This window comes from Elephantulus edwardii, unplaced genomic scaffold, assembly GCF_000299155.1.
Source record: "Elephantulus edwardii isolate Elephantulus edwardi_28Jun2011 unplaced genomic scaffold, EleEdw1.0 scaffold00165, whole genome shotgun sequence".
Classification (NCBI taxonomy): Eukaryota; Metazoa; Chordata; class Mammalia; order Macroscelidea; family Macroscelididae; genus Elephantulus; species Elephantulus edwardii.
In genome coordinates this window covers 6,211,940-6,230,035 of record NW_006399915.1, presented here as the reverse complement: position 1 = coordinate 6,230,035, position 18,096 = coordinate 6,211,940, and the positions used below count along the sequence as shown (strand labels likewise).

The following is an 18,096-nucleotide window of genomic DNA, read 5'->3' as shown; positions in this document are numbered from 1 at the left end:
CTGGACAGTCACCAAGTGGTGGAGCAGCAGGGTCTCCAGGCAGCCTGGGCAGAGGTCTAATGCTCTGGGTGGGACTCTGGTCCGGGCTACACTGAAGCTGCAGCCCTTCAACCTGACAGGTAGAGATTCCGTCGCTGTTCAGTGTGTGAGTGCACCTGGGCTGTGCCGCAGCCTTTAGCAGATGCTGGAGAAGTGGTGTCTAAAAGAAACGACAGGCTGCCATGCCACACAGGCCTTGACATCTTACAGCAGAGTGATGGCAAGGTCCCCCGACAAGCATGTCTTGCAAGAATAACACATCTCACAAAAATCACCTTTCTTGATTTTAAACCAAGCAGTGTTCCCTTGCTCTGTCTGCACAATAGCTTCTTGGTCTATATATAAGTTTGCATGAGCACAATTAAAGGTTCAGGAATTTCCATTCTTCTTAATCCCTTTGCATAATCAATAAAACACCAATAGACATCCTTCTGCTATTCTCTACTTTCAACCAAGATTCATTGACATCAGCAAATTGGATTTAGAAAGTATCCAGCTTGAATTTATGGCAGTTTTTTTGTGGGGGTGTTTGTTTTGGGGTGTTTTTATTGTCAGTATACTGCTCTAGCTGTATTTCTTACTAATTGTTATCGAAGTTTTACTTGAATGTGCTATTAGTGATTTTGTTTGATAATACGACACTGATATTGTTAGATAATTTTCACTTTCTGTTGGATCACTTTTTTGAGAGTGGAAACAAATGTAGATCTCCTCCAGTCAGTTCAGTCAGTTGGCCAGGTAGCTGTCTTCCACTGACACAGACACGTGAGCATATCTAGGGCTGCACTGTTTGTTGAGACATGTCAACTGATATTTCACTAATTGCTAGAGTCATATTTTTTGCCAATATTTTCAATATAGCTTGAACTTCTTCCTTCATTACTATGGATCCTTGATCATATGCTACTTCCTGAAATGGTTGCATGTCAGCAGGGTTTTTTAGTACAATGAGATTCTGTGTTCTTTCCATTTCCTTTTGATGCTTCATAAAATTTCATTGGTTTTCTTTCTCTAGGGAACCTAGCCTAAGACAATATCTATATTTGTTTCACTGATTTTGCTCCTCCAGACAACCTAGACTAAGAAAATAAATATAGCAAAAAAGAAAATTTCCCTTGCTTTTCAACTGCTGATACTCATTACTATAATTTCCTTAAATGCCACATGCTGCAAAATATGATGGTGATTTATGCTATAATTTCAGTGAAGATTGTTAGCCATCAATTTTTCCTGTTGATCAGTTAGTTACACTGTACACATTACCCAATGCCAGGTTGAAGATATTATATAAAGATTTACAGTCTTGGTCACTTGATGAAAGGTCACCATGAGTCAGAATCAAACCAGCAAACAGTAAGTAATATGATGATGACACAGGAGAAGGCAGCATTTTGCTCTGTGCTGGATGAGCTTATCAGGACCCTGAAGCTTGCCATTGGTAATTTGGTCCTAAATCCTGAAAGCAGTAATACTGGAATATCAGTACTTTCTTACCAATACCTGAGTTTTATTTTATTTGCATTTGTAAAGGAGACATTTTGGGGCATTTAATCTCAATGAAAAGCCAAAGATTGGGCATGTGCTTATAATTTCTTATTTCAATAAATTAATTTGCTTAAATCTTTACCACCATCTGTTCCTTTAATCTCTTTATTTATATAAAATAAGGATATGAGAATATCTCATCCAATACCTATCTTATTTTAGAAGTTTAATTCATGACAGCATTTTAGGTATCTTCTATCCCTCAAAGTATGTTATTTTGATACTTAAGAATGAAAATACTTATATCCACTAGACAAAGTTTAATAGAATAAAATACATATATATCTGAGAGTATATTACTAAATACAAAATGTGTGCAATTTAAAATTTTCTTTTTTAAAAAATTATTTTATTCTGATTCATTTATAAAGTTCAAATACATTGTTTTTTCACACCGGATTGTTCCCATTTCCTCTATCTCCCCCACCCATCAAATTTTTTGACCCTGTGATTACCCCCTTCCATGCCCATCCTCACCCCTCAGTTTCTACCCTCCCCTTGTAACCTCATACTCATTCTACAAAAAGAACAAAATAGGTGACTTATTTTATTGGATACATATTTCATTCTTTTGAAAAGAATCTATCACATGAATCACAGTAAAAATACAACTACAAAAGAGAAGGAACATATTTATGAATCCAGGGAACAAAATTTGACACCCTTGTGTAAACACCAGGAAAATTTGGTCTTCCACATCCATATCCCCAGCTAACAATGCCAGTCAAAATCCATCTTCCATCACTTTGTCTTCGGCAGGATAAAGGTCCTCCTGAATCTCCCTGAACAAGAAAATAATGTCAACACAAGGTGCATTTGTACCATGATTATGAATTTGTTCATTAATGTATTGAATGCATTGTAAAAAAATCCCCTTCCCAATTTTGCTTGGCTAATCACTACACAATTTATAGAAAAGACAAGAAATCATGTAAAATGTCTAAAGTCAGTATAATATTAGTATTCTCCCTAAAGTCTTTGATTCATCTTAGCTATATTTATCTTGAAAAAAAATTTATTCTTTAGGCTCAAAGTAACACTGAAAGATTTTCAAAAGAGCAGACATTTACCACGTCTTCAAATAAAGAACAAAATTCTACTACTACTACTACTTCTACTACTAGTATTATTAACACTATCATCATAACAGCTAACATTTATTAGGCGCTAAGTTCTTATTATATGCCATAAAGTGGGTACTGACTCAGTCATATTTCTTTTTATAGGGTCCCTGTGAGTCATAGTCAACTTGATGGCACCTATCTAAACTCTTATAGGTTCTATTCTGGTTCATTTATTGTTCACAACAACATTGTGAGATAGGGTTGTTGGCTCATGGTACCAGAAGAGGAAAAAAGACCCTAATCAGGTCTATTGAAGAAATACATGATCACTGGCAATTGTCACAGGCAAACACCTTCACCTCAACGACCCTTCTGAAAATAGCTTCATAAAGAAAAAATTAAAATAACCTAAAGTTTAAATATAATCTTTGAAATATCATTCCTTTAAACTATAATGTCTGATTTTTACTCTGCTAACTTGGGGAGAGTACAGCTACAAGTTTATGGTGCTCTAGGAAGAAACAAGAAGAATATACTCCAAATTTCCCCCCTGTAATGCTATACTTAAAATGATATATTCTCACTTGCAGGAAAATGGGACTCTATTTTGTAACCATATAAACCCTAATAATACTAAGTCACTTAGCTCATAAACTTTAATGTTATGTACGTAGATGACAACTCCGTAACTATCTAGCTGCAGGAAGCACCCACAACATTCCAGTTTTAATACCAGAGAAACAAAACTTCAAGCACAAGCTCATGCACTTACTAAGTAGCTGTGTGACCTTGAGTAATTTATTTAACCTGTGTCTCAGTTTTCTATTCTCTAAAACGGAGATGAAAGGATGATTTGAATGAATTAATGTAAAAGTCCTATGCACAATTCTAAGCCCAAAATAGGAGCCCAAAGAGAAAGATAGCATTATCATGAGTTTGTACAGCTTGGTGACTAAGATCGTGCAAAGCAATCAGAACAGTTCCCATAGTCTTCCTTATGGTCTGAATGATCTGTTCACTCTGGCTATGCTGTAAATATCCACAAAGGTGAAAAAGTGAGGTTTTGAGAAATGTCTCTCCAAAGGTTGTTGTTGTTGTGTTGTTATGTGCCGTCGAGTCGTTTGCGACTCATAGCGACCCTAGAAACTCTGAAGATTGCACTGGAGCATAGAGAAGCCAAAGCACAAGGAAGAATTCAAGGTATTAAAGAGCTGAACAGAAGATTCCAAAAGGCAGCTCGGACTGATAAAGCAAAATATTACAATGAAATGTGCGAGGAGCTAGAGTCAGAAAATCAAAAGGGCTGAACTCGTTCCGCATTTCTTAAGCTCAAGGAACTGAAGAACAAATTCAAACCTAGAGTTGCTATAATCAAGGATGCTTTAGGCAGAATAGTAAATGATCCAGGAAGTATTAAAAGAAGATGGAAGAAATATACTGAGTCATTGTATGAAAAGGAATTGGCAGACACAGATGAATTTAATGAAATGACATATGAGCAAGAGCCTATGGTGATGAAGGAAGAAGTTCAAGCTGCTTTGAAGGAAATAGCAAAAAATAAGGCCCCAGGAATAGATGGTATACCAATTGAAGTATTTCAGATAACAGATGCTGCCCTGGATGTGCTCACCAAGCTGTGCCAAGAAATCTGGAGAACAACCATTTGACCAACTGACTGGAAGAGATCTATATTTGTTCCCATCCCAAAGAAGGGTGACGCAACTGAGTGTGGAAACTACATAACAATCTCACTGATTTCACATGCAAGCAAAATTCTACTGAAGATTATCCAAAAACAGCTGGAGCAGCACATGAGCAGAGAATTGCCAGAAGTCCAGGCTGGGTTTAGAAGGGGTCGTGGTACTAGGGATATTGTAGCTGATGGTTAGATGGATCTTAGCTGAAAACAGGGAATACCAGAGGAATGTCTATCTGTGTTTCATTGATTATGCAAAGGCATTTGACTGTGTGGATCATAACAAACTGTGGCTGACTCTGAGAAGAATGGGAATCCCAGAACATTTAATCATACTAATGCGAAACCTCCAAAGGTAGCCTTCCAATATTACTACTGTTAGGAGGTCTACCAGATGTGTACTACATACATGGTACAACTGATTCGTTTCTGTGACTTTGCTATTCATGGTCTTTGTAACTCTCATTAAACATCTCAGTGGGACTACGCCTATGTGAGGTGACTGTGGCTCAACAAGGAAATTGGAAAAATTTGGCTTGAAAATAATATAAATAAATTAAATGACACTTTTCCAGTGGAACTATGCAAAGAAAATGTACAGAATGCTAATGTGGGAATTGACCAGTTTTGCCCTTCTGCTGAGCTTAAAGTGAGCTCAGAAGGAAAAAATAAAGAGCTCACTACCATCAAGAAAGAAAAGTCAGAGAGGAGCTCTGGTGGTCTAGTGACAAGAAGCTGCTTGGTACACAGAGGTACACAGTTTGAATCCACCAGATCCTTTGCTGCAGGAGGAGCAATCTCCTTCTATACCAGGCCGATCTGATTTGATGGTACACACATAAAAACAAAAATAATAACTTTTAAAAAAAATAAAGAAAGAAAGAAAACTCAGAAGTGCAGTATATCGTTTGGGTATGATATCCCTGAACTGAAGCCTACTTAAAGAAGATGGTGAGAAAATGAGACATGGCAGCAGAGACAGCAGAACCTCAGAAGACCAGCTCAAAACAGAGCTGTGAGAACTGAGCCCAGGGAGTGAGAAAGCTGAGTGCTTTTGGATAGAAAACTTACTGGAAGAGTGGATGGCTGCCTGTGGGAAAACTTCAGGGAGCTAGGTTTTCCAAACCTCAGAGCTCAGAATCTTTGGGTACAAATTTGTAGTAGAGGGGAGTGCTTAAAAAAACCACAGAGCTGCAAGAGTCGGGTAATACTTGTTTAAACAGCAGCAGAGAGAGGTCAGGCCTTGAGGTTGAGGGTGAAAAAGAGGCCTGCATTTTGGCATGACTGAGGCAAAGCTGTTCTGATCAAAGACCTCATCTTGATTTGTAACCAACATAAATTTTGAAATTGTGAGTATTGTCTGGGGGTTCTGTGTGGTCATTGCAACACACTCTTAAATCTGGTAGAGTAGGGAGTGCTGTAAAAAGAATGGTTAGGGTGGGAATTTTTACAACTAGTAAATGATCCAGAGCATGAGGGCATATCTGACCTTATTGGACTATTGGTGCTTTGAACATTAATGGAGACTCTCCCCCTTGTGAAGTTAGTGAAGGTCAGAAACCTTCATCCCCACACTCATACACGTTTTACAACATCCTCTCTCACCATTCCTATTCCTGAAGTTTCTACAGCTTATGCTGCAAGGGAATGAGTTAATGAAATCCTTGTGATTTCAGAAGGAGAATGACACTTGGTAACGGAATAAGTATAGGTAATCATGGAAACTCTGTGCGCGTGCGTGCGTGCGTGGGTGCGTGCTTGCGTGTTGGTTTTAGTTATGAGAAAATTATGCCAGAATTATGAATTCTGATCTCGTGGAGATCCATGGGGACTAGAATACTGAGTTCTTCCACTATGTTTCCTTTATCTCAAGCAATTAGATTATAATTGGTCTCTGAATGACTGAGATGAATGAAGAGAAACATCTGCATTTTCTGTTTCCTGATTGTGCAGAGGAAAGTTTATGCATTTGTGAAAGCACTCATGCTAGGTAAGAGGAAGATAACTCAACGTACTTTGCAAGCATCTCTCTTGCCTGATATTACACCAGCACAAAGCATTCGTGATGTGATGATCCCATAGGTGGAGACACAGAGGGTTTGGTCAATAAGTTCCACCTCTGCTTGCTGCAGAATAGCTGAGCCTTTGTTGTCTGGGAAACAGATGAGAAGGAGAAACTTAGTAAGGATGTTATTAAGCAGCTTGCAGTATCTTCTTTTATCCTCCTAACAATCCTTTGAAGTAAGGTTTCTTATTTTCCTCACTTTGCTGAAGAAGAAATTGAGTCCTAGGAAGTTAGAGATTTTCCTAGTGACACAATGCTAGCAAGTAACAGGATAGGAACCAGACCTGAGACTCTGACTTAAGCACCTAAACCCCTGTATAGTACTCAGCCACCATGTAGCAATGTATATACTAATTAATTTATATACTAATATATACTATAAAGAGGCTTCTGTCAGTGGGGTGAAAACACTGGTATATGACAGTTACCCATGAGCCATAAAACTTTACAGTTTGTTTATGACTATTTCACTTCCTTTTTATGCTGTCCAGCTAAATGATTTTTATTTATTTTTTAAGAAACACATACACATACACATATCCACTCATGCTTATAAAGAAAACATATATTTATTTAGTACACTATTTCCTCTTGTTATATATTTTTATTTCTTTTTATTGCCTCTTATTATTTATTATTATTATTATTATAGCATTATAGCACTAGGCACTATCTGATAGGTTGCAGGTATTTATTAACTGCCTTCCTATTATCAAATGAATTATGTATCCCCCCTTTCCAATGTGTGATGACTTGTCTAAGTCATGATTCTCAATATTATGTAATTATTCTCTAATTTATGATGTTATGTTATGATCCTTTGTGTTGTAAATCATGACCTCTATGATGTTATTGTGGCAGGATTAGTAATGGTTATATTACTGAAGGAGGATAAAATCTACAGGATACAGGATTAGAATGTATATTGAGTTAACCTCTTTTGAGTCATAAAAGAGATTAAATAAATGAGCAGAAATTGGAGGGACCTTAAACCACCAAGAAAGAAAAACCATGACTAGAGTTCATTCTTTGGACCCACACAGTCACTGCATGATTAACCTCCTAGATGCAGAAATAGTTGGATACTGAAACACAAAGAGATCTCCAAGGAATGCAGGACACACAGGTGCTGAAAAGATACAAAGATCTTCCTCCAGAATGGACAGACACACAAAGACTCTCCCTTAGAATCAGTACCTTGAATTCAGACTTCTTGCCGCTTAACTATGAGAGAATAAATCTGTGTCTTTAAAGACTTCCATTTATATTTCTTTTACAACAGCAGTTGACAACTAAGGTAATTCCCTTGTTAGAACTTAGAGATCTCAGCAGGTCTGAATGGTGGTGAGTATCATTACTTGCGTAAAGTAAATTAACACAATGTACACTGGAGAAACTGCCTATAATGGATCTTTACAGTGTCAAAGCAAAGCTGTAGAACAAGGTCAAGAATTGCAGGCAGTGTGTTTGCCCTTTGATAAGACCCAGATTACAGGTGGGTCAAGGGTAAGTACCAGCACCAGTCTTTGGAAGACTTGAGCAAGATTTTGGTTTCTGTCCTCAGCATATAATCAGAATTAGCCAAGATTAAGGCAGCTGTAAAGACTTGGCTAATTAACACATATGCTGAGCTTAATTGTGTTTTCCCAAAATAGTAATTGAAATACTAACCCCTATACCTGTGGATGTAATCTCATTTGAGAATTAATATTTTCTTCATTATGCCATATTGACGTATGTGCCCTCAATCACTTTAGAGTTACATAAAGTGCAGATTAGACACAGAAGCAAATACAAATGATGGTGGTAATGTGTGTGTGTGTGTGTGTGTGTGTGTGTGTGTGTGTGTGTGTGTGTGTGTGTGTATTAGGTGGAGATGACCAGGCAACCCTGGAATGTCAGGGCTAACAAGGCTGAAAGAGAGGCAAGACTCAGAGTGGACAAAGAGAGAACTTTTTCCTAAAGCTGAAATAAAACCACTACTGGGTCAATTCTGACTCACAGTAATCCTACAGGGTCAATGTGGAGAAGCCTCTTAAGTTTTCCAAGGCTGTCAGTCTTTATAAGCACACACTGCCCATCTTTCTCTCAAGAAGCAGCTGATGGGTTGGAACTCTCAACTTTTCAGTTAGAAGAAAAAATTCTTAATCCACTGTATCACTAGAGCTCTTTCCCCCTAAAGTTCCCTGAATACAAACTTCTAGACCCTCAACTGTGAGAAAAGACGTTTCTGGTTTTTAAAAGCCACCTAGTTGTAGTAATCCAGTTATAGCAACACTAGGTAGTAAGATACCCTGTTTTCTGTATATTTTAAAAGACGCCCCCCTTTGGGTTGAGGATTGCAAAAAATATCTTCTGGGTGAACCAATTAGTTGTTAAGTGTCATCCAGTCAGTTATAACTCACAGTGATCCTATGATTAGCATCTCAGAACCCTGTCTTGTCTTTTGTCATCCTTGTCAACCCCTACACATTTGAACCATAAATACTGTATCAATCTCATTCAAAGTTTTCTCTTTCACTGGACCTCCACCTTTCCAAGCATTGTTTTAGATGTCCTTTTCTAAAAAATAGGCTGTCCAAAGTAAGATGAACCTTCTTCATCCGTGCCTTCAAAGACCACTTTGGTTGCATTTTCTTTGAGCCAGATCTGGTTGTTCTTTTGGCAATTTAGAAAAAGATTCTTCTTCTAGACTTATATAACACCCAAGCCTAAACATGCAGCATAGAAAGACTAGATTAGGTTGGATCCCAGCCCTCACTCTCGTCGCCTTGGCCCTTTGCCTCTGCGCAGAACCTATCTGTGTAAACCTCTGTGCCGTGGGTATGAGTTGGAAAAGGGGGATGGGTGCGTGAGCCCTTTTCTCCTTTATAAAAGCAGATCATTTCAACTTCTAAAGTAAAAAGGGACACTAAAAATATCTAAGGATTAGTTGTTCTTCTACAACAGAAAATGTAGAAAGAGCCTCATAGCTTGAAAAGAGTCCAAGTTATCTATAATTGTCTTTATTAGGTGTCCATTTATTTTGGGGTAGATAGAAAGCATCACAAAACAGATCAAATAATGTCCCCTCCACCCTATCTCACAAGTTATTGGAAAGCTCAAATAAGACCATATATACAAATCCTCTCTATGAAGCTCAAAACACTGCATCAAGCACTCTGATTATTTTCTGGAGCCAAGGGGCATGGCCATGCTCACATTATCTCTCTCTCTCTCTCTCTGTCTCTCTCTCTCTCTCTCTGTCTCTCTCTCTCTCTCTCTCTCTGTCTCTCTCTCTCTCTCTCACACACACACACACACACAAACTCTCTATCTATCTATCTATCTATCTATCTATCTATCTATCTATCTATCTCTATCTCTCACCTGCTTCATGTCTTCGCCCCCAGCCGGTGACCCAGCACTTCTCCCCACTGTGCACTTTCTGGCCAGCAGGAGGGATGCATATGGGCTGAATGAGCTGCTTTAGGGTCTCAGGCCAGGCAGTACTGAGCTGTAGCAGAGCGATATCATAGTCAAAAGTCTGGCTGTTATAGTACTCATGCACCACAATTCTCCTCACTGGGGAGACAAACTTGGCATTCCCCTGCATGTACATCCCAAGGTGAGCAGTCCATGGGGTGGGGTCAGACAATCTGGTAGAAAAAGAGTGAAGCACAAAGTCAGTTGCTCAAAGCATCGTTCTGAAACAAGCATCCTGATGAAATGTAAAGAAAGCAAGGCTTGGTTCTGCATCCCACTGTATCTCACCAGCTCTGTCCAAGAACCCAGCAGAAGCACATCTTCAGTGAATCTTACTTGCCCCTTAGTAAAACCAGAGTTGAAGTAGGTTGTGGTAGGGAAGTGAAACCAAGTGATATTCCAACATATTCTCTCAACAACGCTCTAAGGAAATGCCTGTAATTTTCTTGCTCCTGGTGTTACAGGAACCACACATAGGTCAAGAATTGGCATTTGGAATCAGCTTGTTATATTCTACCTATTGATGCTGACTATGGTAGTTAAAGAATTGATGCTTCAGACAGAGTTGTAGCTGGGAGAAAAATGTGTTTTGGATAGAGTTCAGCCAGAGAGGTCCTTGAGGGCAAAGATGGCAAAGCTCCATCTCACATCTTTTGGGTATGTTGCTAGGAGAGACTATTCTTTGGAGTGGGACATCAGGCTTGGAAAGGTGGAGAGTCAGCAAAAGATAGGAATATCCTCAACCAGACAGATTGGCACAGTGACTGCTGCAATGGCCCTGAGTATGTCAGAGACTGTGAGGGTGGCACTGTACAGGACAGGCTTAGATCTGTTGTTCATAGGATTGCTATGAGTCAGACTTGGCAGCACGTAACAACATGGTAATGTTAGTGGAGACAGGAAAAAAAAATATTTACTGAATTCAGATTATATGGATACCAAGAGAGATGAGAAATCAAAGTATGAACTGAATGAAACTCCTTGCAAACTATCAAACTACCAAACTACCAAAAGCCTTAAAGATTATTGCTCTAGTGCTCACGTACTGGGCACCACCTCCTGTCAGTCCTTCCTGAATCCTAACCTTGACCTTGGTGGCCACACACAAATCCCCAAAGGGCCATGCAGTCTCCAAGCACAATGCCCATCTCTAGCGGCACAGCAGCCTTGCTCAGGTGAAGAGAGAGCAAGAACAAGGCTGTAGAATAGAAAATAATAAAGAGATAATCCCAAGAGTGTGGCCACTAATCTAATTAGCTGACATCTCTTGGGTTCCATTGAGGATATGCAAGATTAAGGTAACACACTGCCTGAAGCAACTCACAGCATAAAAGACAGGGGAGAAGCTATTTTAGAAATTACTGAGAATTCTGAAATTTCCAGAAGGAGCAAACAGTAAAATTGTATAAATTGTTTGAAATATTATACTTTTTTAAAAAATAGTATACTTTTAAGAAATAAAAGTTTTAAAACTTCATATTGTACATAAAATCCTCTCTCTCTCCACCATCAAGTCAGAACCAGACCTTCCATTAGTTTTCTAAGGCTGTATTTACATGGGAGGAAATTGATCATTTTTGGTTTGTAGTGCTGCTGGTGGATTCAAACCACCAGAAAGCCGTGGGCTTTGGGTTAACAGAGCAGCTCCCTACCAGCTATGCCACAGGAGATTCCTATGTAAGATTCAGCACATTCCAAATAAGGTCATATTTTAAGTGAGGCTATTTTCTAAGCTTTTCTTTCACTCTTAGCCTGAACAGCACTTGCCCCCTAATATATCATTGAAGAGACCTTCCAACATCAGCACTAGTAGGCCCTTCCAGGACCTGCCTCCCATTCTATGCACTGAAACCTAAACTCCAGCTGTCCTCAGTGTTGTCCTCTCCTCACACCCTCCAAGCTTTCTCATAGGTTAGAGCTCTCTTACTACAAACCATGGACATACCAACCCCCATTGCCCCAGATACTGTATCAATCCATCTCACCTGTGGTCTTCCTATCTTGTGCTGTCCATCTACCCTTCCAAGCATGATGTCCTTCTCCAAGGACCAGTCTCCCTTGGCCATGTGCCCAAAGTATGGGAGGCAGAGCTTCAAAATCCTAGCCTCCAAGGAGAGACTTGGTTTCACCCTCTCTAAGATAGACCTATTTAATAATGAATGACAAGAACATTCTGGTAGCTTATCGTAAAGAGCTGTGCTGCCAACCCAACAGCAGGCAGTTCAAATCTACCAACTATTCCATAGGAGAAAGAAGAACAATCTTTACCCATGCAATTTGTAGTCTCTGTAAACGTGCTAGAGGATCAGCTCTGAATTGAGTCTAACAGGAAGCCACATAACAACAAAACCAATCAATGACAGGGAGCGATGGTGGCAAAGCCCATGAGGAGTAGCACTGCTAACCCAAAGGCCATTCCAAATCCACCAGCAGGCCCAAGGGATAAAGGTGAGCAGTCTCTTCCTGTGCTATTTACAGCCTTGAAACACCTGTTACAAGATCAGTTATGAGCTGATTCTGACTCAATGGTAACGAGAGAATCAATGGTAATTAACATTGTAAAACAAAATGTCTTATGAATGATTCTGTGAAAAATCAGTATTGTTTGCAAACCGTCACTCAAGTAAATTTTTTTCAAAGAAACAATTGAAGAGATTAGTTTCTTCAATAGGAAGGTTCTCCTCACAATTTGAAGATAAATACATATATGTCTGCTATCAGACAAAGTATGGGTTGAGAATGACTCATTTTACCTGTTTCCATGGAAACAGTGGGCTGCAGAGACAAGCCACTCCCTGGAGATGACTGAGGCCCCACAATAGGCAGATCCGACAAAGTGGAGGCTGACTTGCCATGGCCAGCCCCCCTCCAGGGTGTCTGTGCCCCCGACAATGCGGTGGAGGGTGGAGGAGCTCCTGCTGCAACCTTTGAGAGAGAAAGGATCACATGATTGAAAGGCAGACTCAGAAGGAAAACTGGAAATGAAGTCAGGCTTAGTTCTAGACTGAGAATTAACAAGTCAGATAAGTGCTTATGTAGAGAAGAAGGAATATGTGGGTCTATGTATAGTAAACACTAACAAATGGGCCCCTCCCTCATGAAGACATACTATAACAGAGGCTCTTGTCTAATAATGCATGTGAAGGAGGAGAGGAGACCTCTTAGCAACAGCTGGGTGGTTACAAACAGCCTGAGGAGTTTAAGGTTAAGAAGAGAGGAAAAGATAAGCTCTGAATGTGATAGAATTGAGAATGCCTTTGAAGAGTAAATTGAAAGAAAGCAGTTAGAGGAGAATTTGTAAGACAAATGAAAACCTAGCAACAAAAAACTCTGGTTGCCAGAGCAATTATTGTGGAACGTTACTGTTGATTGACTTTGTAGTTAGGTGCCCTCAAAACTCACCATGGTTCACAATGACCCCATGGAAAATGGAGCAAAGCTCTGCCTGGCCCTGTCCATCCTCACAGTCATTGCTGTTTGGACCCACTGTTGTAGCCACTGCATCGATCCATCTCACTGAGGCTCTTGTTCCTTTTCGCTGACCCTCTGCTTTCAAGCACGATGTCTTTCTCCAAAGACAGGTCACTTCTGGTAACAGATTCAGCATACTTGAGGCAAAGTCTTACCCTCTTTCTGTTAAGTCACCTTCTGAGTGCACTGCTTCCAAGTCAGCTGTGTTCATCCTTTTCACAGTCTGTGATATATTTCATATTCTTTGCCAGCACTATAGTCAAAAACACCAACTCTTCTTCAGTCTTCCTCATCTGTAGTCCAGCTTCCACTTGTCTGTGTTGTTGTTAAGTGCTGTCAAGTCTACTGCAACTCATAGCAACATAATCAACAGCAATTGGAAACCCTGCCCAATCCTGTACCATCTTCACAAATTCCACCATGCTCAAGCCCCTCGTTGGAGTCACTGGGTCAATAAACCCACCTCAGGAGCTTTAGAGGGATGGTTCTTAGCAAGTTTCATGGCTAACCCATAGGTTGTGTCCGTCAGATGGTTCAAATTCTTTGGTGAAGCCTCAAGAGAAAGACAGGCAGTTTCCTCTTGTTGCAATTACAACCTCAGAAATCTAATAGAAGATTACTTTGAGATAGAATGGACTTTAAGGAAGTGAGTGAGTCACATGCATAGGAGGTGACTGAAAATAGCATGGCTTGAGAGAGGAGTCCCTTAGTTCCCAGAGTTGTTGTTTTTGAGGTGCCATCAATTAAGTACAACTCATAGTGATCTTAGGAACAAAAGATCTGAACCCAGTCCTATCCTGCACCATCTTCAGACTTACTTACACACAAGAGCCCAGCAGTAACCTTGTCAATCCACCTGCTTGAGGGTCCCTGCCCCAAATCATGTCCCTCTCCAAGGAATAGCACCTCCTAGCAACATGTCCAAAGTACTTGAGCTGAAGCTTCATCAATTCTTGCCTCCAAAGAGCACACTGGCTGCACCATTTTCAAGACATATCTGTTTGTTCTCTTAGCTGTCCATCGGATGTTCAGTGCTTTTCTCCAACACCACAGTTCAAAGGCATCAATTTTTTCTTTCATCCTTATTCATTATCCAGGTCTTGGATGCATACTTAGTAATTGGAAAGACTATGGCCTGAATCAGATGCACCTTAGTCCTGAAACTGACATCATTACTCCTCAATAACTTGGAAAGATCTCTAACTACAGATTTTCCCAGAACAATGTGTCTCTTTATTTCATGACTGCTGGTACCAATGGTGTTATTTTTGGATCCAAGCAAGATGAAGCTGCTACCAGTTTCAATCTCCTCTCCATCCATCATGACATAGCCTATTGGTCCAGTGGTAAGAGTCTTTGTTTTCTTGATATTGAGATACAATCCATATGGAAGGCTGCATTTCTTGATCTTCTGCAACAAGTGCTGCAAGTCCTCCTCACTTTCAGCAAATAAGGTTGTATTATTTGCATAACACAGATTATTGAAGAATCTCCCTCTAATCCTGATGCCACATTCCTCTTCACAGAGTCCAGCTTCTCAGATAATTTCATTTGCTCAGCATACAGAATGAACAGGTATGGAGACAGGATATAACTCTGATTCATTCCCTTCCCAGTTCCAAACCATGCAGTGCTCCCCTGCTCTGTTCCCACAAGAGCCTCCTGACCCAGGTATAGGTTCCTCCTGAGTACAATCAAGTGCTCTGGGATTCATATTCTTCTCAATATCAGGCACAACTTGTCATGATCTACATAGTCAAATGTCTTTGCATAGTCAATAAAGCTCAAATAGACAGTCTTCTGGTATTCCTTACTTTCAGCCAGCATCCATCTCACATCAACAGTGATATGCCTTGTACCACGGCAAGTCTGTCTAACTAGGATGTCACATAGTCAATGAGAAGCCACATGGGCAATAAGAGCACATGGCAGATTATAGGGCATAGCTAAAGGAGCAGCAGCATTTGATACTGTTCATCATCTAAGGCATGTTTAACAAAGTCACTCCCATATTCCAGTTTCTATTTCTTATTAGTTTTTAATTTAAGATTTCCCTTTATTAGAGTTCTTCATAAGTGAAGGATGTGGTTATGAACATGTAATGTATTTATGTTTGTTATCAGGAAAGAAGATTGGATCTATTCTAGGGTTTTAATTTCTGAGAAACAACTTCAGATACAGCAGTGTAGATTGAATTGTGTGTGCTGAAAAATACAAGTTGAAATCCTAAGCCTAGGTCTGTGGAGGTTATCTCATTTGGGAATATAGTTTCTTTGTTAGTGTGATGAAGCTGTCTTAGTGTAGGGGTGTATCCTAAACGTAACCACTTCTGAATTAACCAGCATTTCCATTCTTCCCAGAGTCTTTATCACTCTGTGCTAAGGAGAAAACACCAAGAAGGAAACAAAAACGATAACCAAGTAAACTGAAGAGAGGGAGCACATGAACTGGAAACAATATTAAATATTATTCTTACTCACTGCAGCCTTCTTCATCACTCCCATCTGGACAATCCACTGTCCCATCACATCTCGCATTTTGTTTCCTAAAGCAAATGTCATTGCCACACTTGAAAGTTCTATTGCTGCATGGAACACCTGAAAGTGAACAAAAAGAGAGAGTCTCTCCTAAGCAGAAATAGATTTGGGAGTATATGATGCTGAACTTGTCAAAGGATGTTAAAGCACAAAACTGGAATTTGTCACTCTGAGGGGAAAAAAGAAGAAATCCCAGAGGGACCTGTCTTTCTACGAAAGCAGAGCCAGTGGAAGCTGACAGGTAAGCGAGCACACCTGCTGAAATGCAATAGGTAATGTGCTAAGGCTTGACCAGTATGCAGATTTAAGACACAGACTTTGTATTACCTTATTTCATTCTCCAAGAAAAATAATAAGTAAAATTACCACCACATTTTGTCCTTTTATACTATAATGGAAAACAAATATGAATTACAATGCATTGGTTCATAATCTTGAAGGAACATGATTCTTCCAAGGCTAGATGGAATATGTCCCATCACAGTACCTGATAAATCCCTCTATCTGGTCTCTCAGGTCCTCAGTACCCACAAGCCTCGAGCAATACTAACAGCAAGGAAAACCTGCGAGTGTCCACACGCTAACATCCACACATCCACACACACTCCACCTTGGTTAGGGTGATCTGTTTTTATTTGCCTGGGGCTGAGGGAGTTCTAAGAATCTGTTGCTCAAGCTAAGAAAGTCCCAGGAAAACTGGACATGCTGATTTACCAGAGGTATTTCAGGTCTGATACAGGAGAGAATTCTAGAAAGAAAAAGAGAGGGCGGAGGACGCTTCCTCACTTTGCGTGCAGTTCTGCTCATCTTGGCCATCCTCACAGTCCCTGAAGCCATCACAGACCAGAGGGCCATTCTGCCTGAAGGAGCTGGTGTTGCAGGCAGGCTTAAAAGCCACTAGAAAGAGAACAGACAGAAATCTCATGAGCCCTAGACTTCAGCAAGGTTCTATGAAGATCAGGAGTGTCACTCCCAAGGTACAAATCTGTAAGATGTTGTAAATAACATTTTTAAGAAATAAATTTTTCTTTAAAGTGACATCTCTGTAGGGGTAAAAAACAAATGTTTAAACTTTGGGGATAATTTCTCTGACTTGGTCAGCTCTGGATTTTGCTTTTGTATAAATGAGTTAAAGTTAAGTGGTTTGTTTATTTGAATCCAATTAAATATATTATCAGTAATTCTTTTAATAAAATACAACAGAAACCATAAACTTGAATCTAAGTCTAATGTATCTACCTTTCTGAAGAAAGTGGAAGCATTCAGATTTTGTCTTTTAATCTCTGAACCTCAAATTCTTAGCACATAGTAGTTTCTCATTAAATACTTAAATGAATGAATACAAGAGATCTGTGAGGATAATTGTCAGATATGTGATCTGTGTGTAAATGAAACTTTCTTTAAAATAATTTTCCACTAAGACATATACAGGGTTTTGTTTGTTGAGTTTTTATGGGGGGGGATTTTTTTAATTGGGAAATATCAGTATAAATTTATTACAATTTTTCTATTGGGACATTTTTCTAATTAGGACATTTTCATGAACAACCTTGAGGCCACATAACAGGATCCTGATTAACAAGTCCTTTGAGGAGATATTCATTTCCTAAACACTTTTGATTCTGTGAAGTCCTGTAACTTTTTTCTATCTCCTGTTTTTTGGGGTTTTTTTTGTTTTGGTTTGGTTTGGTTTTTTGGGGTGCTGTTTGTTCGGTTTTTTTTGCAGGAATGTCTTCTGTGAATAGGCATGGTGGTGTGGTGGCACAAAGGAAAAGTTCTTTGCTGCTAACTGAAAGATTGACTGTTTTAACCCACCAGTAGCTCCATGGGGGAAAGGTCTGGCAAACTGCTTCTGTAAAAATTATATCATTCTACTGCATCACCTAAGGTCACTATGAGTTAGAACTGACTTAATGGCATCCAACAATAGCATCCTCTGTGAATGGAAAAAGAGAGAAAGGATAGAGAACACTGCTATCCTGAAATGGGCAGTAATTTTATGTGCTGCAAAGACCTTATAGATTTCAATATACTGTAAGTTGTCATTTTGTGTCATTGAGTTGTAACTGACTCATAGCTGGTTTTCAGAAGCAGAAAATTTACCAGAAGGAGATGGACTAGAAGAGCAATTGGTGGATTCGAACCATGAGCCTTTGGGATTGTAGCTCCTTACCATTAGGCCACTAGAGCTCCCTCTACTATAAGGTTGTTGTT

The 18,096-nt window shown here is 39.6% G+C and overlaps 1 protein-coding gene across 1 annotated transcript in view; it reads right to left on the bottom strand.

Moving 5' to 3' along the window:
• Positions 1-2,195: 2,195 nt before the first annotated feature.
• TMPRSS7 (transmembrane protease, serine 7) overlaps positions 2,196-18,096 on the bottom strand; it is a 77,257-nt gene continuing 61,356 nt past the window's right edge. Inside the window, exons 10-15 of the mRNA XM_006895344.1 lie at positions 16,669-16,779; positions 15,826-15,942; positions 12,628-12,799; positions 9,779-10,047; positions 6,360-6,496; positions 2,196-2,366 (exon numbers count right to left, since the gene is read on the bottom strand). Of these exons, the coding sequence (XP_006895406.1) occupies positions 2,196-2,366; positions 6,360-6,496; positions 9,779-10,047; positions 12,628-12,799; positions 15,826-15,942; positions 16,669-16,779 (977 nt within the window). The remainder of the gene's footprint in view (positions 2,367-6,359; positions 6,497-9,778; positions 10,048-12,627; positions 12,800-15,825; positions 15,943-16,668; positions 16,780-18,096) is intronic.